Source organism: Bubalus kerabau, chromosome 5, assembly GCF_029407905.1.
Source record: "Bubalus kerabau isolate K-KA32 ecotype Philippines breed swamp buffalo chromosome 5, PCC_UOA_SB_1v2, whole genome shotgun sequence".
Taxonomy (NCBI): Eukaryota; Metazoa; Chordata; class Mammalia; order Artiodactyla; family Bovidae; genus Bubalus; species Bubalus kerabau.
The window spans coordinates 128505276-128528771 of NC_073628.1; the positions used below are offsets into that span (position 1 = coordinate 128505276).

A 23496-nucleotide genomic window follows, 5' to 3' on the forward strand; every position below is an offset into this window, starting at 1 on the left:
CAGGCTACAGTTCATGGGGTTGCAAAGAGTCAGACACGACTTAGCAACTAAACCAAAACCAAACCAAACTCATTTCTGAACCCTCTGGGTTTTAACTAAGCCAATGCCTGGTGCCAGATCCCTGCCTAAAGGTGGGAGGTGCAGCAGTGGAGAAAAGGAACACTTGCTGCTTGACTTATGTCATTGAATCCTCTTGCCAGGTCTGAGACATGGGCAGTATCCTTGTGCGTGAGCTGAGTAAACCGAGGCTCAGCCAGTTCACACAGCTAGGAATTGCAAGAAGGGAAATGTGAGACAAGTTTGGACTAATTCCAAAGTACAGGTTTTTCTGAGGACGTCAGTTACGCCCATAGAACTTACCTGTGCTGCTGCTAAGTCACTTCAGTCGTGTCCGACTCTGTGCGACCCCATAGACGGCAGCCTACTAGGCTCCTCCATCCATGGGATTTTCCAGGCAAGAGTACTGGAGTGGGGTGCCATTGCCTTCTCCAAGAACTTACCTGTAGAAGTGGTTAATTGTTAGACTAGAGGGCAACTGTGGGATTTGTTCAGCTCCTTCAGAGGAAGGGACTTGGGCTCAGACAGCAACAGTGACAAGCTCTGCTGTGACCAAGTAGCAAAGAAAGATTTGACATCCAGGTCTCCCCTGACTCTCTGGGGCCCTTTCTCCTTTCTTTTGAAAGAAGTCCTCGTAATAAAATGTTTCTTAAATTTTATGTCTTGTCTGCTTTAAAATCAAATAGTACTGAAAGCTTTATAATCAAAATATCAGACCTCCCCACTCCTTGTTCTTGTTGAAATAATATTTCATCTCGTAATGTTTTCTGTTGAAATCTTTCATCCCATCTTATCTCCCTGCTCGTGCTTTTGTCCTCTCTTAACCTTGAGGGTTAATAGCCTTTTTTAAATTCCTTCATTGTCATTTTACAGGAATGGCCTGGGGAGGGAGACAAGATAAAACACATTCGGTCAATCAGTCTCGTTGAACAACAACAAAAAAATCCAGTTTCTCACCACATTGCCCCCCAAAGATCCTGTATCCCCAGACAACTCATTTTTCTGAAGTCAACACATTGTCCTGTGCTCCTGGAGTTTACGCTGAGCCTGGCCCTGTGCTGGGAACTCGTGGCTTACCAGAGTTTCTGTCTGGCCTGTGCCTTGCTGCCCCCAGGGACTTGACTGAGGCATGGAGAGAATGATTTACAGGAGGAAACAAAAAGTAGATAATGGCAGTAAGAAGCCCTCCCACCCACTTGTGAATTTCAGAGAGCTTTCATATCCAGGATCTCTTTCACAGCCGCAGATAAGCACAGGATCGGTTGTTTGGTGCTGACCGTGAAGTTAGAATCACAACATCGCTTTATCCCAGCAGAGCAGCGTATCTGAAATGGGGACTATGAACGTTCATGTTCAAGGTGCTTGTAACTTGTTATTCGGTTCTTTTGTCTGCAGGTCTAAAGCTTCCTTTGCCAGGGGAGATGGAAGTGGACTCTTGTACTTCCAAGGGAGTTACTGAGTCTTGTTTTTCCTCCTCCTGCTCCTCTCATACAGACCCAAGTTTGGAATAAAGAAAGCTGCTTCTCTGAGAACACTTACCAGGGCTCAGCTTGGTCCGTGGATAAAAAGAGTCAGAAACAAATAATTGTGAACACTTTCTTGGGAATTCTCCTAAAGTCTCGAGCCAAAGTCTATGTCATTGTCTAGGTTGGAACGTGAGATTCATTTATGTATTTATTTCAGCTGCAGAAATCTCAATGCTTCTAGGATTTGGATGGCATTCCAGGGTGCAATCTATGTAGGGAGAGGGGACAGAGGAAGAGGCAACACGAAAATGCATTACAATTTAGGCTGTGGTTCAGACAGTGTGTTAGGCTCCTTGTAGCCCTAGTCCCTTGAAACCCTTGATGGAGCCAGAGATAAACCAGGACATTGAAAGGACTTGGGGGTAGACCTGATGGGCTCCAGAATTGCCTTCCAGAAGCTGGCTGGGGTCTGAGTTCCTCTGACAGAGCAGAGAATCAGACTGTTTAGCTTGCAGTCCCCACCCCTTCTTTAGCAGCCCCACGGATGCTCAGGCTCGTCTCAGGGCTTATTTGCTGTCACTGCTTCCAGGAACACTCTCCACTGTACTGAGCCACTGGGAAAGGTTCCAGTTGCCGTGCCCTCTACCCTGCCAAGAAAAGAGTGGGATTTGGGTCACGTGGCTTTACTGTCATGTGTTTCATACTGTAGAGGCTAAAGCTTCAGGGTCATGAAAAAGACCCCACCTCACCAGCTAAGGGCTTCCCTGGTGGCTCAGTGGTAAAGAATCCGCCTGCAATGCAGGAGATGTGCATTCGATCCGTGGGTAGGGAAGATCTCCTGGAGGAGGAAATGGCAACCCACTCCAGTATTCTTGCCTGGGAAATCCTGTGGGCAGAGGAGGCTGGTGGGCTACAGTCCATGGGGTCGCAAAAGAGTTGGACACGACTGAGTGACTAAACAACACTAGCAGCTAAGAGTTGCCTGGGAGCCAGAGAGGGAAATTCCCCAATTTCCTACAGTTGTGAATCAGGGCGCCTGTGCTGAAACGTACATCCTACTGCCTGAAACTCAGACTCATGAGTGACTCAGCAGTGCCTCACCTGAGCAGGGACAGAGGGCAAAATCCTGGGAACACTGCAGGTTCAAGCCACGTTGGGGATGTTTGAATCCTGAGAGTGCTCTTTTGAGATCACAGAACAGATTCCTCTAGAACCCTCACAGTTCAGGTCATTTCAGTCGCTCAGTCCACTTCAGTTGCTCAGTCGTGTCCGACTCTTTGCAACCCCATGGACCACAGCACGCCAGACCTCCCTGTCCATCACCAACTCCCAGAGCCTACTCAAACTCATGTCCATTGAGTTGGTGATGCCATCCAACCATCTCACCCTCTGTCGTCCCCTTCTCTTCCCACCTTTAATCTTTCCCAGCATCAGGGTCTTTTCAAATGAGTCAGCTCTTCGTATCAGGTGGCCAAAGTATTGGAGTTTCAGCTTCAAAGCGCCGTCACAGGGACTCATAAGATGTTCTGATTCCTCAGACCAAGCAGATAAGGTATGTCTCAAGCAAAAGAGACCTCAGGATGGCCTCTTGCCAGCTCTCATTTGAAGAGCCAGGAAGTTCCTCCTGATTTCTACCTTAATTCTTCTTGCTTCATTCCCTCTCATTGGTTCTTCAGTAGGGTGACACAAGAATTGGAACCATGGTTTGTTCACCATAGTATCAACAGTGTCCAGATGCATGGGTAAGTTAAAAAAAAATTTAGCAACCAGTGCAGCACAGTCAGAATGGACTCTGGCTAAGGTGCTGAACAGGATCCAGGAGGAAAGAGCTCTGGGCTTGAGCTCTAGTCTTTGCTCTGCAGCTAATTTACTATGTGACCTCAAGCAAACCACTTGACCTCTCTGGGCTTCAGTTTTCTCACCTTTAAAAAAGGGATATCTGGACTAGAGATTGCGAAGTCATATGCCAGCAGGATCAGGCAATTAAAGTAAATGAGTGAATCCACTTGGGCGGGGTTGTCCCGACTGTTACATGTAGACTCCCTTTAAATGGGCAGCTGTTGCCTGATGGAGCTGCCAACCCAAGCTGTCCCAGGCATTTAACTCTTTAAGAGATGCTAAGACTCTGGACGTTTTGTGAAATCTCCAGATGTTTAAACAATTCTGTGGGTCAAACAACATCTCTAATTCCCCCCCTAAACTAGAAGATTTGAAGGGCCCTCCCAACTCAAATTTTCTGCCTCTAAAATATACGTCCTCTAGGGAATTCCCTAGTGGTCTAGTGGTTAGGACTCGAAGCTGTCACTGCTGTGTCCTCAGATGTTCGATCCCTGGTCAGGGAACAAGACCCTGCAGGCCATGCAAAGGAGCCAAAAAAAAAAAAAAAAAAGAAAGTGCCTTCCAGAGAAGATCACTAAGAAATCACCTTAGTTATGGTAATTTCAGCTACTGCAAAAGTAAGTGTCTGTGCGTGGGCTCATGCTTTCAGCTTTTGGTTCCCCTCAAATGACACTCTCCTGGTGGTCTTCCCCCCCCCCACCCCTCCCCGCCCCGCATCCCACTTATACACCTGCAGGGGATTGTTTGTTTGGTCTCAGGAGCCCAGACCTGGGCCAGATGGAAGGTACAGCTTGTCCAATGAGCTCACCAGCGGTAATAGGCTGGCTGTGCTGATGAGATAGCCCTCCCCTTTCCCTGCATGAAGGTAAGAGTGGCCACAAGCACTGGCTGATTCAGGCTCTGGACCTTGCTGCCTTTTCAGGCCTTTGCTGGCTGTGTCCCTAGTCTGGACTGGGACTAGGAATCCAGTCTGCATTATTACCAATCTGGAGCTCTCCATCCTAGCTATATTAGTTTGCTAGTTTCCAAATTAGTTTGCATTTGGAACAATGGAGCACAGACTGGGGGGCTTAAACCACAGAAACGTATTATCTCACCGTTCTGGAGGCCAGAAGTTCAAAATCAGGGTCTCAGCAAGGTTGGTTCCTTCTGAGGACTTCAAGGGAGGGAAGGGTCTGTTCCAGGCTTCTCTCCTTGGCTTGCAGATGGATGTCGCCTCACTGTCTCGTCACATCCTCTTCCCTCAGTGTCTGTTTGTCTCTACATCCAAATTTCCCTTTTGTATAAGGACACCAGTCATATCTGATTATGGCCCATTCTAATAACTGCATTTTAGCTTGTTTAACTCTGTAAAGACCCTGTCTCCAAGTCAGAGCACATTCAGAGACACGAGGGGTTATCGGACCTCGACATCTGGATTTAGGGGACACAGTTCAGTCCATAACACTACTTCACCATGGTCTCTAAGCACCCTGCTTGTGCCCCTTCTTCCCTGTGACAGCCCAGTGCTGCAGCATCCCACGTGCTGGTACTCCGCTCACTGTATGCATGCACTCTGTATGGACTGAGGTTCTCTGCAGTGGGAAAGGTGAGGGGACGTTTATTGGACACCCATTAGGGGACATACAGGCCTTGAATTTCAAGTAATAGTAAGAGATGTCCACTGGTGGTCCAGTGGTTAAGAATCCACCTGCCAATGCAGGGGACATGGCTCTGAGCTCTGGTCTGGGGAGATCCCACATGCCCTAGAGTAACTAAACCCGGATGTCAATGCTGTTGAGCCCATGCACCGCAATTACTTAAGCCTGTGCTCTAGGTCCTGTGCTCCGCAACAAGAGAAGCCACCACAGTGAGAAGCCCACACGCTGAACGAAGAGTAGCCCCTGCTCGCAACTAGAGAAAGCCCACATGTAGCAAAGAAGACCCAGTGCTGCAAATGGATAAAAGAAACAATTTATTATAAATGAACCATTTATAATAGCTTATAAAAATCATTCATAATAAATGAAAATATGTATTTAAAAATGAATAAATAAATAAATAAAAATTAATAGTAGGAGATTCTGTTTATTCAGTGAGACACTGCCTCTATGGTACTTCTATCTTCACATCGATAAAAATGGTATTCCCAACTGCAGTTGGGAAGTGCCAGATATCATTCCAAGCACTTTATATGAAGTAATTTTTTGAATACTCACAATACCCTTTTGAGGTAGATATGATTATTTACATCGTTCTACACATGGGTTTCCCTGGTGGCTCAGCTGGTAAAGAATCCGCCTGCAATGTGGGAGACCTGGGGTTTGATCTCTGGGTTGGGAAGATCCCCTGGAGAAGGGAAAGGCTACCCGCTCCAGTACTCTGGCCTGGAGAATTCCGTGGACTGTATAGTCTGCTGCTGCTGCTGCTAAGTCGCTTCAGTCGTGTCCGACTCTGTGCGACCCCATGGACGGCAGCCCACCAGGCTCCCCCGTCCCTGGGATTCTCCAGGCAAGAACACTGGAGTGGGTTGCCATTTCCTCCTCCAATGCATGAAAGTGAAAAGTGAAAGTGAAGTCGCTCGGTCGTGTCCGACTCTTAGCGACCCCATGGACTGTATAGTCTATGGGGTAGCAAAGAGTAGGAAACGACTCAATGACTTTCACTTTTCACAGATTAAGACACCGAAGCACGGACAGCTTAGGAAAACTTCCCCAAGTCTATAGTAACTGATGGAGTTGGATTTGAATCCCAATAGTTGGCTGCAGAGGCCGTGCTTTTAATCATTACCAGACAGTATTTGGAAAAGACAGAAGTATTATTTTCATTGAATAGATGAGGAAATCGAAACCAAGCGTCTAAGGAACTTACTGAGGGTCACAGGGGTAAGGGGCAGAGTAGAAGCAGAATTCCTGCCCTGGAAGCCACAGGGCTTTCCTCAGAAGGGACCAAGTGTCCTGGGTCCCTTCCCCACACCCTGCTCCATTTACACAGGCCCACAGGTAATAGGGCCAACCCACAATCTCTAAACCCTTATTTGTAGTTAACCGTCTCCATGCATGCATGCTAAGTCGCTTCAGTCGTGTCCAACTCTCTGTGACCCTATGGAGTTGTAGCCCGCCAGGCTCCTCCGTCCATGGGATTCTCCAGGCAAGGATACTGGAGTGGGTTGCCATGCCCTCCTCCAGGGGATCTTCCTGACCCAGGGATTGAAGCCGTGTCTCCTATGTCTCCTGCCTTGGGAGGCAGGTTCTTTACTACTAGCACCGCCTCCATACGGAAGGGGTGATTATTGGGCAGAAGGGAAGGGAGGCCCCTTCTCGAATTAGAGCTAAATCTTCTCGACTTAGATTTCCTCGCAGTCGCTTCCAGTGGACAAGCCCACGAGCCCCGAGGGGTCAGGTCTAGACCTGAATCCTGGCGTTTACTTTCTCAGCCTGAATAAGAAGCAGGGGAGGGCGGTGGGGAAGGCGCTGCGAGGGCCTGGGCCTCCCAGGAACACAGAGTATCATATTTCTCGCGACCCGCCAATCCCGGACGTAGGGGGCGTGGCCACACCTGGGAGGCGGGGCCACACCTGGGAGGCGGGGCCGGACCGCGGAGGTGGGGGCCGCGGCGTCCCCGGGCGAGCCGCTGACGTGAGCCTGGCGCACCTGGGCCGGGCAGGTGAGGGCCGGCGCGGGGCGGGGAGCGGAGCCCGCAGTCCCTACCAGCGCACAGCCCCGCGTTGCTCGCCCTACGGGTCGAGGAGCGCGGTGGCGGCCGGTGATCGTACCTGGGGACTTGGTTCGGAGGGACGTTCGCTTCTGGCAGCCGGATTGAAGACAGGTGGGAACGCCAAAGTCCGGAGACTAGCTTGGGGAAGGGAGGGCACGCCCGCTGGTGAAGGGTCCCCTCCAGAGCCTGCAGGGGTGAGGAGAGCTTGCCTAGGGACATCTGTGCGTCGGGGGATGTCCTCTAGGGCTGGATGCCCGTCCCTGTGGCCCACGTGGCTACTGAATGGTCAGTCCCAGCTTGGGATCGCCGGACCCTTCCCGACCCCTCGCTTCGGTCCACTTCCTTTCCCTCCCCGCCCAGCTGGAGTGCGCGGCTCCCAGCCTCCACCCACCCACCGTCGGGGCGCGCTAAGGCGCCTCCACCCCTCTGGTACTACCGGCTCGCCACTCCGCCGGCCCTCGCTGCCCAAAGAGGGGATTTCCCAGGCCGGCCACCCGGCCAGCCGGTCCTTGATCTTGGTGGGTGTTTTGGAAAATTGCGGGTCGGGGCAACCAGTAGCTTCGGCCAGTTTGTTTTCTCTCCTGGAATTTGTTTAGCACCGTCAGACCCCTCGCCCTGGGCCTGGGAGACACCCGTGGATTTCCAAGTAGCCAAACGAGGTGCTGGGGAGGGTGGCGCCGGGTGTGGTTGCTCTGGGGGTGAGGCTCTCTTCGCCTGAAGGGGCTGGAGGGCGGGTGTGGAGAAGTGGGGAAATTCTTCCAGGCCGGGCTGGAAAGTAGGCCCGGGGTGCCACTGTTCACAGGGAGCCTGCTGTGTAGTAAAGGGGTCATCCCGACGCCACCCTGCTCTCTTGGTGGCTGTCAAAAGTGGAAGCCAGGAAGGGAGAGGAAGAAGGCGCGTTTGAGTAGGGGTTGGTGACGGCGGGGTGCCGACCCAGGACAGTACTTTAGTCTTAGATGTTTGTGTAACACTTGACACCAGCACCCCATACAGGGTCGCTAGCTCTCTCCAGCCCCCAACTTCAATCAGCAGGGGGGAAGGGCATAGGAATTATGGCTAGAGGTTCAGAATTTACCCCTAAACAGGGCTGAACTAAATGGAGGAAAGACTGGGGAACTCGGAAGATGGCATTTCAGGTCCCTCCAGGAGGAGGGAGGAAAAAAGCAGGACCATTGCCTGAGGCCTGTCTGCAAGAAATGGGGGTGTGTGTGTTTTACTCTGAGCAAAATCATTGACAGCTGAGTCTCGGCTTCAGGGTGTTCCTGGAAAGTAGTCTGGGCAGGGGCTGCAGAGATGGCAGTGCGGGTGTTTCTAGGGGGCCTGTTCCCTGGACTGGGGGTGTGAGAGAGGACAGTTCATGCCCTGGGGAGGCTGAAAGCATCTGTGCTCAGGGCCCAGTGTGAGGGGAGTGATTGGGTGAGCATCTTTGTTCTGTGGCTGGTTGAATACCTGTTGGAGACTCAGGCCTTGAATTTTGCTATTATGGCGGCTAGAGATAACCAGAGCTGAATTTAACCAGGCAAGGGTTATTCTGTGGGCCTTGGGATTTGGGTGGCAAGAGTGTTTTGAAAGAAAACTTTGGTTTAGGTGTGTTTAAGGGTGGATGTCATGCAGTCTCCTCCCTAAGCACTTTATTGGCCCTCTGTGCTGCTTGGATCTTTGTCGATGTTTTTGGTTTACTCTCTTGGTGTACAGAAGAAGGGAGAGACTTTGAGGGCTGGGTGCAGTGGCAGGTTATGGTACAGCACACTCTGACTCAGAAGTATTGGGTCCAGGCCCCAGAGAAAACACTTTGCTGTGCCTCAGTTAACCCAGCTGTAAAATGGGGATGATAACAACACTACTTCTAGATCATGAGGATGAGGTCAGACACATTAAGTAAAAGCGTACATGAAAACTATAAAGCCTATGTAGATATAGAGGATTGTTGTTACCATGGTTTCTATTAGCTGAAGGCCATCATCTTTTTTACCTCCCAGTGGCCAAGAAATGCCTTAGCTTCCTGTGGTTAAAAAAAAAACATATATATATTACTTGTAGTGTTCTGTTTTTAAGTTATGAATCAAAACATGTCATTGTAAGAAAATGTGAATCATAAAAGTATGTAGGGAAGCGTGAAAGTCACCCACAATCCTACCATCACTAAGGTAACTACTGGGGTAACGACTAAGAACTTCTCGTTGCATCGATATCTTATTTCTACTCCTTTTAAAAATTCTATGTGCATGTATACACAAGTGCATGTTATGTTACAAGATGGAAGAGATACTACCCAGTTAATATTGTATGATGCCTTTTCCCTCTTAAGTACATATATAAACATTTTCCTAAATCCAATAAAAATTCTTCAGATGCCTCGATGTTAATAGCTGCTTGATGCTGCAGTCTATGAATGTCTGATTAGCTGTTTTCCCCTGTTATTTTGGTTGCCTCCCAATTTTCCCTCTCTGCCTTTTTTTGTAGTCTTAGTTACTGGATGGCAGGTGAAGATACTGGTCGGCTTTGAGAAGATGGGGAGGGTTAGCTGTGATGGAGGTGAGGCAGGGAGGAGGAGGCTGGGCAGGGTTGCCCCTGCGTGCTGCCATCTTGGGAGAATGCTGAGAACACAGGGCTCTAGATCTTAATCACTGATCTCTATGGGTGGCTACTTCTCCCTCCCCATCACTCTGTGTGCAGTTCCTTGTGTTGGCTTGATTGCCTTAATTTTTTTCCTGATGTGCCGTGGATCAACTAGGAGGAACTCTCTTCTTCAAAGCCTGCAATCCTTCAAGTGGTGGATTTCACATGTCTGCCAGTCCTAGACACAGGACTGACCATATTACAGTAAGTGTGTTAGTCGCTCAGTTGTGTCCAACTCTTTGTGACCCCATGGACTCTAGCCCGCCAGGCTCCTCTGCCCATGAGATTTCCCAGGCAAGAATACTGGAGTGGGTTGTCATTCCCTTCTCCAGGGGATCTTTCTGACCCAGGGATCGAACCTGGGTCTCCCATGTTGCAAGCAGATTCTTGACCTCCGGAGCCACCAGGGAACAGTATAGGAGGGCTGACCATATTGCAATAGATCTTCTCAAAAGCCCCTTACTAGGTTGGACCCGTTTGCCATCCATTTCCGGTTCTCTTGGTTCTTCCTTCGCCCCATCCCCCCCATCACCACAGGCCAGAACTGAAGAAGAGAAGGTTAGAACTTGCCCTGCGGAGGATATGCATTCCCTCCTCCTTATAAGGTAAAAGTTCTCCGGGGTTTGATAGCTTGATTTGCTGCCCTATGGAGCAACCTACACCAAGGCCAAGAACTTGGGGGTAGAGGGCACTTGAACACCCCATGCCACCTCGACTGCCCATGAGGAGCTCTGCTCCCAGGGGGGGCAGGTTTCAGTTGCATGGCTTGGTAATTGGGTCAGAAGGCTCAGGTGAGGGCAGGTCCTGCTTTGCTCTAAAAGTGCCGGTGACCCAGCTGGGTTTGCGTTTTCCCATTTGTTTGCAGGCTGGCCTGGGAAAGAAGTGACGCATTAGGGGCCACCCCCTCAGCTAAGCTCCTCTGAGGGGGAGATTTAAGCTGACTCAACTGGTTTGATTTCTGAACCACAACCCCGGTGGGAATCTTTCTGGGTGGGAAGGTGACTTATTTATCTTCCTTTTCTCAGGTTCTTGTGGGGTTTGAGCAATTCCAGTGTGGATTTCTTCAGGCAGTCTGATGAAAACGTTGTGTTTAGTAACTGACCTCGTGCTTGTCACACGGTAGCTGACGAACAAATATTTGTTGAATGAACATTGTTTTGCAGCCATCAATTTCTCACCTAAAAGTAAAAACAAAGTGAGATAAGAACACCAAAAAAAAAAAAAAAAAAAAAAAAAAGTCTAAATGCAACATCCCAGGCAAGCAGTTCTCCAGGGATTGCTCTTTCCTGTAGACACCCAGTTGGGACAGGCCTTTGTTTCCCCCGCTGGCACCAAATGTTATCTGCTAGGCTGTGCTGAGCCCTTCTATTTTTATGAGGATCAATTGCAGACTTTACCCAGGCTGGTTCCTGTAGCCAATCAGTTCCACTCGGCCTCTATGGGGGAGATAAACAGACCTAGGTGAGGAGGCTGTCCTAACAGTAGGGAGCGTGTCTCATGACTGTTTTTCGGACTTTAGGGTTAGGCACTGTGATATTTGATTATTCCGGGGCTTCTGAGCTCAGTTACAGAGCACTGGATTGTTCTAGAGATAACCTGCTCACACTCCCCTTCCCCCCCTTTCCCCCCGCCCTGTACAGAACCTTTGGGTGGCTCAGAGCAAGGAAACCTGACTTGAGGCGCAGCTCTCAGATTCCTGTGGATACACTGCCTGCTCATCTATGTGAGTGAGGACTTTGCAACCAGGACCCACCCCTTTGCCTACTTCTCTCTCGTCACGATGCTGTCATTCCGTAGTTGTCTAAAAAAAGAGCACGCGCTTCAAGTTCTTGTCTATCCTTTGCTGTTTCTATAACTTTTTTCTTCTCTCTCCTGAGATGAGATTGAAAAGGGCAATTTCCCTTCTGTTCCCTTGGTACTTCAGGAAGGACTGTGTTCCAGCAGGGATGACATCATCTTTTTATTTTTCTGCCTCAGGATTTAAATAGAAGAAATGTGATCTACTTACATGATAAGTCTGATTTGGCTGGAGCATGAAAAATAAATGGCTTTGGAATAAGAATCAAAAGAACCTTTTAACCTCTTTTCTTTTCTTCCCCACCTAGCACAGTTTATTCCCATATTTAGTTTCTTTGCTGTAATCTAATGAGACTGTAGCTCTATCATACGGGAACAGTGGCTGGGAACTTTTCCCAGGGGCTGGCCTAATTCTCCTCTCCCCACTTCTCCCCCTTCCCCCCAACTCAGATCATGGCCCTCCACCCCCGCAGAGTTCGGCTGAAGCCCTGGCTGGTGGCCCAGGTGGATAGTGGCCTGTACCCAGGGCTCATCTGGCTGCACAGGGACTCCAAACGCTTCCAGATCCCCTGGAAACATGCCACCCGGCACAGCCCCCAGCAAGAGGAGGAAAACACCATTTTCAAGGTAAAGGTCTTCTTTTACGGTCTCACTAGAAACGTTTTCCAGTTCTCAGGCCTTTCTGGTTTTTTATTGTCTTGTTTGCAATTTTGGCGTGAAGAAGGTGCTAGATCCCAGATGCTGAGGCAGCAGAATGTCGTTGATGCGGCTGGGGGGACAGACTTAGCAGGCAGAGTGATTTCTCTTGTTGGGGCATGTCTGTTATTACGGTTGAGGCTGTTTGTTCTTTCCCATTGGTCCATGGTACTCAGCTCACATCCCAAGGGATGGCACGTGTGACTGGCTATGCTCCTGCTAATTGCCTGTATGCTGAGGCTGTTCTAGAGCTCTGGAGGGTCAGCCAGCAGTCAATCTTTCATTCACTCAAGGCTCTTGCTCTGGCCTGGAAATGGCTATCCAGACCCAGGCAGAACTACTGAGTGGTAGCAGGCTCCTAACAGCCTGTAGAATGGGTGTTGAGGGCCCTCTGCAAGTTTCTTTTGGAATTAAAACATTTTGCCTCATCCATCTATGCATGAGTGCTCTGTCGTGTCTGACTTTTTGCGACCCCATGGACTATAGCCCTCCAGGCTCCTCTGTCTATGGGATTTTTTTCCAGGCAAGAGTATTGGAGTGGGTCACCATTTCCTCTTCCAGGGGATCTTCCCAACCCAGAGATCGAACCCCTGTCTCCTTCATTGGAAGGCAGGTTCTTTACCCCTGAGCCATCTTAAAAAAATGAAAGGTGATTTAATTACAGGTTTTTATTCTACAAATATTTTCTTAACTAAAGAATAGCTTGGATGTGAGAGTTATTTTGCTTAACTGAAAACAAGATTGAATCACGTAACATTTTATAAAATGTGAGTGAAACCAAAATCTAAGATGGAAGTCAGTGAGAAGGTAGTTGTGGGAAGGGCTATTATGTGGTTTGTAACTCTGGAACCTGTGCCTCCACTCCAGACCAACTTCTTGCTGGTCAGTCTTCTGTCTCTTGAGTAACTTTAGTTCCTGCACCTCCAAAACACGGAGAAATGAGTTTCTCCATTTTTTTCCTGACTATCAGCTGGAAGTCAAGTGAAATCCAGTCTCTATCCTGAACCTCTCAAGATTGATGCCCCAGGTTCTGGCTGAGATTGGGCCAGGAGAGGTGGACTCATACCTCAAAGGAGGGCCATCCTAGAACTGTTCTATTGGGTATAGAGACAAGAGGTAGAGAAAAAATTGGCCTGTGAATACTTACAAAGTAAATCAGTGCTTTTAATTTAAAAATTTAATAATGATATAAAAGTGGTAAGGAAACCATCTGGAAACCAGCACCAATTATTGGAGCTGGCATCAAGGAGGATGGGCCTGGTCTGGCCTCTGGCCTTGGCCTGCAGCTGGACTTGTTACTGAAGTGCCTGATGGTGGCTGGCCATGGGGAAAGAGGCTGGTTCCCGAAGGTTCCACTCACGAGAATGTTCTGAATCCTTAGGGCTTGAGGAAAAGGTGGCTGCGTGCAGCTGCTCTGTCCTAGTTATATCTATGCATCTGTTTGCGGCATGCTAAGGGGAGGTCTGGGTGTCAGGAGGAGAATGAGGGTGCCTTCAAAGATCCCAAGCTCTAGCAGGCCTTTGGCAGGATAAGGGTGTCGAGGTGATGACCAGAATTAAGAGGGTGTCTGCTCCACACTCTAGATGTATTATCTCATTTAGTTCTCGACGATGCTGGAAAGAGGACGTTACCCTCCTGTTGTAGATGTAAAAGCTGAATCTCAGAGGGGCTACGTAACTTGCCCAAATCACATAGTGGTGGGGCCAGGATTTGAACCCAGGCCTATCTGCTGCCCCTCCATTATCAGACAGCCCCTTCTGACCAGGAGCTGTGAGTCCCAGCTTCAGATCCCACTACCGGCACTTGCATGTGTGGTCTCGAATAAGTCACATAATCTCTCTGGGTTTTAGCTTGCCCTTCGGTAAAATCGGGATAAAACCAGTCTTGCCTGCCTCACGAGATTGTTGTGAGAATTGAGTGAAATAAACGTCTAGAAAGGGACTCATAAATTGCCATAAACATGCAGAGACTATGTCCATTTTTGGAAGAGAAATAGGGACCTGCCCGGTGACCAGAATCTCAGAATGGGTTTGAACAAGGGTTGTTTATGAAGACAGTGGCTGTCACGTGGTGGATACCACCCTCTGCTGCATCAGCCTCAGGTCCTCCACAGGGTCTGAATGGGCCCAGGGCCGAGGCTGTGCTGTGAGCAGAAAAGGCTCTGGGTTAGTCTGGCTGCTGTCCATGGAGGGGCAGGGATTCAGGGAGCCACAGAAATTTGCAGACCTGTGCCAAAGTCAGCACTGCCCAAGCCAGCTGAGTGGGGCCAGAAGTGAGTGGACCTGGAGGTCAAACAAATGGAGGGGAAAATAGGGAGAGGTAGCCACCAGGCACCGCCAGGCGCAACTGGAGATAGGACTCTCTGGACACTGGGGGCCAGTGAGGTGGAGATCTCCTACCCGGGGCTGGATGCAATGGAGCCTGCTATGCTGAGGGCAGCAGCCTTGTCAGCCCCCTTCACTCCATACTGCACAGCAAGGTAGGAAAAAGTGAGTGCTTCGGAGGATAAGGATTCAGGTTGGCCATTGGAAGAAGCTTCCTTGTGACTGTGAGGCTCTGCAGGGAGTGACTGAGAGAGACCAGAGTGCTCAGAGGACGGGGTAGAAAAACTCCGTCTGGGCTTGAGGAAGAAGTCCACAGTCAGGATTGGAGGCGGGGAGGTGGGACTGGACGAGCGACGGGCCCGTCAGCTTGAACAGGCTGCCGTGTGCTTCCCGATCTTGAGTCCTCGGCAGACGACACCCCCCTTTTCTGCACCAGGATGTACTACACAGCCCCGAAGAAAGCATGGACATGGAGAATATGTTCACGGTGGGGAAGGGCAGATAGCCCATGAAGCAGAAAGCTGATGCCTGTTAGACCTGGAAACTGAAAACCAGAGCGGTGAGGCCACAGTGGTTTTGGCCCAGGCCACCAGCCACTGGTGTTTCCAGAGAAATGTTCCCAATGTGGGAGTTTGAGAAAGTAGGGAAAGGCAGGCAGTGTGAGTTTATTAGGACTTGAGGCCCTCCGCCGCCCGCTGCGGCGAGTTGAATTCTCAGAGTGCGTGTCCTGCCCTCCCGCAGGCTATTTTAGTCCTAAAGGCACTAGGTTTCTGCAGTTATTTGTGCATCAGATTGAAGACGGAAGGGGAGGGACAGCAAGACCACATGCTTCAAATCATACGCCATCTTCCTTTTTATTCTTGTTATATAAGCAACTCATGTCAAAAAAAAAAAATAAGTAAAACAAAACAAAACAAATTATCTGCATTCCTGCTTTCAAAGTTACCATTAGTATCTTAGTGTATATTTGTTTCAGATGTTTCTTTATTTTCAGCCCTTCATTACGGCCATTGTAGTCACCAGCTGGCACCAATGCTTGAGATAAGGCTCCTCTTTTCACAAGATGATATTTGCATCTGGTTTAATCTCACTCCGGCCCTCCCTCGCCGGGTCCTCCAAGATGGTGCTTCCTGCTGCAGCGTCTGTACACTGGGGTTGGGCCAGGCGGGGCCGCGTGTGTCCGTGCCTGCATGCGGGAGGGTGGGCACGCTTTGCAGCGTGTCTGGGCAACAGCAGGCATTCACTGCAGTTTCCTGTCCTTCAGGCCTGGGCTGTGGAGACAGGGAAGTACCAGGAAGGGGTGGATGACCCCGACCCAGCTAAATGGAAGGCCCAGCTCCGCTGTGCTCTCAACAAGAGCAGAGAATTCAACCTGATGTATGATGGCACCAAGGAGGTGCCCATGAACCCAGTGAAGATATATCAAGTGTGTGACATCCCCCAGCCCCAGGGCTCGATCATTAACCCAGGTGAGGCCCCAGCTGCTGGGGAGAAGGTGGACAGTGTGCTGCATTCCTGGCTAGACCCTACAAGAGATAGTCGACTTGAAAATTGCCTTGCTTAGAATGTTTATGACTGCTGAACAAGAAATCCTGTCCTTGGAAAGGCTCAGAGAACAAAAGATACAAACTCACCAAGGTGTTCCTGCTCACTTAGTGGAACACTGAAGCCATGTTAAGAGAGGCCAGGTAGTTTAGAAGGAGGAAGGATTAAAACTTGGAAGGTCTGAGTTCTAAACCTTTCTTTCCACTTCGCTACCTTGGGACTTTGAATCAAGTCCTTTGACCTTTTGAGCCTCAGTTTCTTTCATTATAAAACCTGGGCTCTCATCTTTCCTGCCTATTTCAAAGGCTGTTCTAAGAATCAATTGACATGACATTCTAAAAGCTGATAAGTTCTCTCTATAAATGATGGGTGAATGTCATTGAATTTGTAGGGTAAGATCCAACTGCTACTGCTAAGTCACTTCAGTTGTGTCCGGCTCTGTGCGACCCCATAGACGGCAGCCCACCAGGCTCCCCCATCTCTGGGATTCTCCAGGCAAAATCACTGGAGAGCCAGATAATTTAGACTTGACCTCCAGTGAATCTAGGGAGGCCCTGCCATGAGGGAAGGTTCTGTTGTCACATTAAGTTTACAAAGGAGAGAAGCTGTGATCCTTGGATCCTTAAAAGGGATGTTAATGCATCAGAGTAGGTTTAGAGTAGAAGTTAAAAGTTTTCTAGGAGAAGGGAATAGGGTGTGCAGCTCCTGGATAGTGGAGGGGATGAGAGCTTACATTAGGGTTCTAGAGAAAGAGCTGGAAGGCGGGGGGTGGTGAACACCTTCGGTCCCCACACTTTGGCTAGGGCATTGGGGGTGCATGCTGAACCCCAGGAGCCTCTGTGCTGGCAGTGGCTAGCTTGAACAGTGGGTCAGCTACCAGGATGACAGTGAAAAGTGAGCGGCTCGCTTGTGGGCTTGTGTGTCTGCTTTTCGGGAAGGATCCACTGGGTCTGCTCCTTGGGATGAGAAAGACAATGATGTGGATGAAGAAGATGAGGAAGATGAGCTGGACCAGTCACAGCACCACGTCCCCATTCAGGACACCTTCCCCTTCCTGAACATCAATGGTGAGTGGGGTGACAGAGGGGTGCGGAGGGGTGAAGAGGAGGCAAGGGGCTTTCATTTCGCAACTGTTGACACTATATCGACTGCTGCCCTGGGAGCAGTGACTGGACCCTGTAGCCAGGCTGCCAGTCTGTTAGCAAGTAGGGGTCATAGGCAAAGGAATTCCTAGGCCCGGTTATCCCTGTAGGGGTGGCTTCTAGGCATAGAGAGCATCTTCTGAGTCTTATGCGATAATTCAGAGAAATTAAAAAATGAAATTCATTCTCAATTGCACATACAAATATACCAGCTGTTATAAATTTTGCTGATTTCCTTCAGGTCAAAGTGCAGACATCATTTTCATGAATTGTAGGCCAATTCTTCTGGTGTTTGTCTTGGTATAAATTTTCTGTCACTCCCTTAACAGGGTCTACACTGCTAAGACTGTATCATGGGACCCTTGTGGCTTCTACAGCTCTTAATACTAGGCTCTGATAAAATTTATCTACTAGAGAGACTTTTATCTTTTTTTTTTTTTAACCTTTTGAATTCAGCTTCCCAGGAAAAATGAGTTGAGAGGTTTGAGGGTCACTGCGTGACAGAGCAGGTACTGCATTTCCGTTGTACTGAGGATTTTCAAACACAGGGTGAATTGCTCTTCTGCAGCATCTTTGCTTGAACTTTCCATTGACACACTGCTAGTCACGTGACTTGCATTCAGTTGAGCAGCTTTTCACTGCCTTTCTAAGTTCCATCTGACTGTGCGTGTGTGCTAAGTTGCTTCAGTCTTTGCAACTCCATGGACTGTAGCCCACCAGGCTCCTCTGTCCATGGGATTGTCCAGACAAGAATCCTGGAGTGGGTTGCCATGCCTCCTCCAGGGGATCTTCCCAATCCAGGGATTGAACCCGAATCTCTTATGTCTCCTGCATTGGCAGGCAAGTTTGTTTTTTTTTTTTTTTTACCACTAGTGCTACCTGGCTGCTATGGGTCAAATGAGATAATTTTGCCACCTAGAAAATTCAGTATAGCAAGATGATTCCTTTAGGATTTTGGAATACCCTACTCTAGATGATGCCCCTTCCTCGGAGAGTCAAGAAATGACTCTTACCTGTCTGCTTGTCTTCCTTCACTTACTCTGTCATTTATAACTTTGCAACCAAGAGTAAAGACAGTCATCATAGAGCTCACTCGGGCTAATATTGCCACAGCTACATTCCCATTTAGTGAAATTTTAAGATTTGGACATTTGGAAACATGAGATCCTTTCCCAAATCCTTGGCTGACTCATTCTGTTCTTCTCACCCCTTAAAAGGATACAACTCATTTCCAGGATATATATACTTTATTTTATTTTTTTTTTTACTATTTAAAAAATATTTTTCTGATTTCCTATTTGTTTTCATGTCTTATTAAAGATTCTGTTGTGTGGCCTTATATTACGGGCCACCTTGGATCCTTTATGGAAACATGTGAGCATATATTAAAAACAAAAGTAAAACGGGTACATAGATTTAACCAGACTTGTACACAAAGGATCAAAGAAACATTAACCTCTGTGATTTCAGAGCTGTTGGGCAGAGAAAGAAGAATTGTTGAAGAATAGATGCATAAAAGGTGAGGTTAGGAGGAGAAATCTGAAAACTTTGGATTGAGCCAACTTTGACAATAGCAGGGAAATAGGATGGGTTTTTCATTCTCTCAAGTTCTTTTCACTTTGCTACTGTGGGGCTTAAAATTAAGTCATTTGACCTTTTCAGCCTCAGTTTCTTTAATTGGATACTTTGGAATAAATAATACTCTTACATGGTTTAAATTCATAATGTTACAAAAAGGAAATCAGCTGAAAGATTTTCCTTCCATCCTTTCTCTAAACAGTTCCTTTCCTAGAGGAGACAGATCTTACCAGTTTCTTGAGTATCCTTTTAGAAGTTTCATGCATATAAAGTATTTGTTTGTTTTTAAATGAATTTCTATGTATTAACACTCAAAGTTAATCAACCAGTTTAGTTGAGTTCATTTTACAGAAGACAACCAACTTCTATTTAATTGCTGGGCCCAAATTTTGCAACAGGGAACCTCACATTCATACCCATTCTAATTTAATCCCAGAGAAAACTCACTTGTCTATTAGTCATCAGCAAATGTACATTGTCAGAATTATGAGTCGATGCAAGAGCTAACAAGAAGTTATAGAAGCAGGAGAACCTTGTTTTTTTTTGGTGTTTGTTGGGGGCATTATTGATGGGCTGCTACACTGAGTTGTGGTCCAGTGTTAGACCTTTAAGGTTTTAGAGCCTCCAACCCAGGTGGTATGTAAGTGGTACCCCGCCAGCTCACCCACAGCCTTATGTTTTAGGTTCTCCCATAGCACCAGCCAGTGTGGGCAACTGCAGCCCTGAAGCAGTGTGGCCCAAAACGGAACCTCTGGAGATGGAAGTGCCCCAGGCGCCTATACAGCCTTTCTATAGCTCTCCAGAGTTGTGGATCAGCTCACTCCCTAGTAAGTAAGCCTTGGTTTTCTAACTGGATCTTCAGCTCCTATTATAGTCCATTTCCTGCCCCACCTTCTGCCTCCATTTCTTTGCCTTGTATAGAATAGTCCCCCAGGCAGCCTCTGTGTCTGGTTCCTGGCTGGCTGATGAGTCACCGGGGAAGTAAAGAAACATTAGCCCATACCTGCTTGCCCAAGAAGATCCTTTGATTGGCTGCTGTGCAGCTCTGTGTTACTCACCTCTTAGGTGGGTGGAAGGCCTGGGTTTATCAGTTTGCCTAGGATATTTGGGGACCAGGTTAGTTGTGGGATAGGGAGGTTAATAACTGTGGATTTGGTCAAGGAGGCTCTTGGGTTTTGAGGGGCTTTAGGATCCAGAAAATCTCTCTTTCTGAATTGTGCACAAATCCATCTCAGTGAAGAATCAATGTCCTGCCTCTCCCTTTCATGATACACACGGTAGGGGGCGGGCCGGGGGTGGGGGGAAACTACCATTTTGTCCAAGAGGCTGATAGCTTTGATAAGACCTATAGCGTTCAATAGACATTTGCTGAGTGAAAATTTACTTTGCTGTGAACTGTGTCCTTTTGTGATGTATTATTGAACAGATCGAGAGTGTGTGCTCATCTGTGTACTTTTCAGAAAGATGGCTTGGTATTTTTTATTGTCTCTCTGGTTTCTTTAAACAGTGAGTCAAAAATGATAACACAAACCAGATGCTGCCTTAGTCTTTTCAGCTCCTTCCAACGCCTATTGATGTAAAGACTCAGAACAAAATGGGGAGACTAGGACCCAGAACTTTGGTTGGAGGAATTCTAGCTCTTAGGGAGTGGTGATTGAACCAAGATAGTATAGATGGACTTTGAACTGTTTGCTTCAAGGCAGCCTTTTGAGGGAATACTCCCAGGATATGTTGATGTCTCCCTGTGTTGCAGGAAGCATAACTATGCCAGTGGCCTTCCTGGACGCTGGCTGAAAGGTGGCTTGATCCTAATGGACTTGCACGAGTCTTAGGGATGGACAGGCAGAGCGGTGGGGCAGGACTCTCACTGTCCTGTCTTATGTTGCAGTGACTGACCTGGACATCAAGTTTCAGTACCGTGGGAAGGAGTATGGGCAGACCATGACCGTGAGCAACCCCCAAGGCTGCCGGCTCTTCTATGGGGACCTGGGTCCCATGCCTGACCAGGAGGAGCTCTTTGGTCCCGTCAGCCTGGAGCAGGTCAAGTTCCCGGGGCCAGAGCACATCACCAATGAGAAGCAGAAGCTGTTCACCAGCAAGCTGCTAGACGTCATGGATAGAGGACTGATCCTGGAGGTCAGCGGGCATGCCATCTACGCCATCAGGCTGTGCCAGTGCAAGGTGTACTGGTCTGGGCCATGTGCCCCATCACTCGTTGCCCCCAACCTGATTGAGAGACAAAAGAAGGTCAAACTGTTTTGTCTGGAAACGTTCCTGAGTGGTGAGTCTTTTTTCAGAGGATTGATGGGTGGGAACGGCTCCCTGCAAGTATGTCTTCCTTCTTCCTGCCCCGCCTCTCCTGGCTCTGCAAAGGTCTTAAAGAAACAGTTTCTTCGGCAAGAAGTCAAGGTAGAAGAGAACCTTGATTCTGAAAAATAAAAGTGACTGGGGCAGAAGGACGTTCCTCTCCAAAGCTATATATTTGAAGACAGTTTTAGGTTGGTTGTGGTTCCTTCGTTGGCAGAAGAGGGACACAGCCTTTCATTGCTCCCCAGAGTCCACCAACTTATTTATCCTTCACTTTAGAAGGTGACCCTACTCATCATAATTGGTTAAACATATAGTCTTTCTTTTTGTTTGGGACATATTTGAATGGCAAATTCAAGCAGGTATATTTAAGGAGAGGAATGAGATGTAAATTTTCCAATGTGATTTGAACCCCAAGTCTAGTTTAAGTGGTGTCCGATAAAACCCTCTGAAATGATGAAAATCTTCTATATTTGTGTTGTTTGGTATGTTAGTCACTAGCCACATGTGGCTGTTGAGTATGTAGATGTTACTAATGTGACTAAGGAACCATTTACTTTTAGTGAATTTAAATGCAGTAGCCACATGTGGCAAGTGGCTACTATGCCAGACAACAGAACATAAGCTGGTATTTACTGAATGGATATGGAATGACCCAGTATACCAAACTGCCCTTCCATGTTCTACAGATCTCATTGCCCACCAGAAGGGACAGATAGAGAAGCAGCCACCATTTGAGATCTACTTATGCTTCGGGGAAGAATGGCCAGATGGGAAACCCCAGGAAAGGAAACTCATCTTGGTTCAGGTGAGGAGATAAATGTCAACAACTCTTTGCCTTTTTATCAATGCTTTAGCCCGTAGGTCTGGGGTTGAGCTCTGAGTTGAGGTATCCATCAGCCTGTGTAGATTTTAATCCTATTAGACGGAGTAGCAACAGAGTTTTGTATTGTGCAGTAGAACCAGGCTGGAGAATAGAGGGTCCTCAAGGCAAATTACTGATTCACGGGAGACTTTGTTTTCTCACTGACTTTAGAGTCTTGCAGAAGCCTAATTTTAGAAGTCTTTTGAGCTACTTTAAGGACATATTCTGGAAAGTGGCAACAAGACCACTTGGGTTTGGCTGTGAACAGATGAAATTTGGGTAAAAGTCTTTGTCAATAAGCAGCTATTTATTTAGGTATGTGATGTGATGCTGCCTCTCGGTTCTTTACCTTCATCTGAACCAAATTCTAAAGTGAACCTTGGCAGGATAGTCCAGAGAGACGAAAGCATATTCTGTGTCTAGACATTAAAGTTGGGGACTTCCCCATGGCCTCACTAGTCCTTCCTTCAACCTTGGGTCCCTCCTGCTGGGTTTTTTTTTCTTTCTCTGAACTTTTTTCTCAGAGGATACCTGTGTGCTCTGTGTCCTGAACAGGTCATTCCAGTGGTGGCTCGGATGATCTATGAGATGTTTTCTGGTGACTTCACACGATCCTTTGACAGTGGCAGTGTCCGCCTGCAGATCTCAACTCCAGACATCAAGGATAACATCGTTGCTCAGCTGAAGCAGCTGTACCGCATCCTGCAAACCCAGGAAAGCTGGCAGCCTATGCAGCCCGCCCCCAGCATGCAATTGCCTACTACTCTGCCAGCCCAGTAATCATGAATGCCATCTTCCTTTTTTTTACAATATTGTACATATGAATATTTTTTATTTTTCAGATTTAACCAGCTTTCAAGCCTTTCTTCTTTCTAACAGCATTAGTAGTCTCTGACTCTCCAAGTATGTCTAGCTTTTAAACTTGATTTAATTTATGAAAAAAATCACCCTTCATACTTTCCTCTTCTTCTTTAAACCTGCCAGTATAATGTAGTATCAATAGAAGGAGATTTAGCCTGGAGTCTGGACAACAGGGTTCTAACTGCAGCTTTGCTTCCGGGGGGTGACCTTGAACCAAGTCATTTAACCTCTGGGCTTCATATTCATTACTGTAAAGTGAAGGAGTTAGAATGATGCCTGAAATAATGCCAGCTTTAAGATTCTGACTTGATGACTTCATTCTATTTGTACAAGGCAAAACTGCCTGGAACAGAACCCTTCTGCCTTGTTCTTGCGCCATTTTTTTTTTTTTTTGCTTTCATTAAAGTCCCCTGAAGCACTGATTTGTCCAGGATTGATCTCCGTTTGACCTGTTATGCTAGTATAGTAGGCTGGGTCCCTGATGGGGGAAGAAAGAGGGAGGGGTGCCAGCTGGTTGCTTAGGAACTAAGCTTGATATCTAAATAGAAATAGGTGCCAAAGTCTGAAAGTCACCCAGCCTGTGGAGTAAAAGCTCACAAATTGAGCTTCTAAAAGGAAGCTGTTGACATAGAAAAAGGTTAGGGATTCTGTGGTCAGGTGTTCAACTTGCTACCACATATAGGCATACCTCGGCGGTATTGCCA

At 47.8% G+C, this 23496-nt stretch overlaps 1 protein-coding gene and 1 long non-coding RNA gene across 6 annotated transcripts; one reads left to right on the forward strand and one right to left on the reverse strand.

Annotated features, from left to right (window-relative positions):
- Nucleotides 1–535: 535 nt before the first annotated feature.
- LOC129653428 (uncharacterized) lies at nt 536–7271 on the reverse strand. The gene is made up of 4 exons (XR_008715119.1): nt 7117–7271; nt 4460–4638; nt 1597–1791; nt 536–937 (listed from the first exon to the last, which is right to left on the reverse strand). It is a non-coding gene; the product is annotated as an uncharacterized LOC129653428 (long non-coding RNA).
- IRF6 (interferon regulatory factor 6) lies at nt 6973–23214 on the forward strand. Of its 5 annotated transcripts, none has more exons than XM_055583096.1 (9): nt 6973–7169; nt 11318–11400; nt 11925–12101; nt 15759–15963; nt 16978–17106; nt 19443–19586; nt 20648–21040; nt 21756–21874; nt 22487–23214. In XM_055583096.1, the coding sequence occupies exons 3-9, from the start codon at nt 11928–11930 to the stop codon at nt 22709–22711; spliced, it is 1389 nt and encodes a 462-aa protein (XP_055439071.1). In that variant the 5' UTR covers nt 6973–7169; nt 11318–11400; nt 11925–11927; the 3' UTR covers nt 22712–23214. The 5 variants fall into 5 exon arrangements, with proteins under 5 accessions (XP_055439071.1, XP_055439076.1, XP_055439075.1 ...); XM_055583100.1 differs by having other exon boundaries at nt 6989–7007; XM_055583099.1 differs by lacking the exon at nt 6973–7169 and adding an exon at nt 7442–7576.
- Nucleotides 23215–23496: the final 282 nt, after the last annotated feature.

Coding starts and splice junctions, on each gene's coding strand:
- IRF6 (XM_055583096.1), top strand. CDS start 11,928: ATGGCCCTCCACCCCCGCAGAGTTCGGCTGAAGCCCTGGCTGGTGGCC. Junction 15,964..16,977: donor GGGCTCGATCATTAACCCAG/GTGAGGCCCCAG, acceptor CTTTTCGGGAAG/GATCCACTGGGTCTGCTCCT. Junction 21,041..21,755: donor TCTGGAAACGTTCCTGAGTG/GTGAGTCTTTTT, acceptor CATGTTCTACAG/ATCTCATTGCCCACCAGAAG.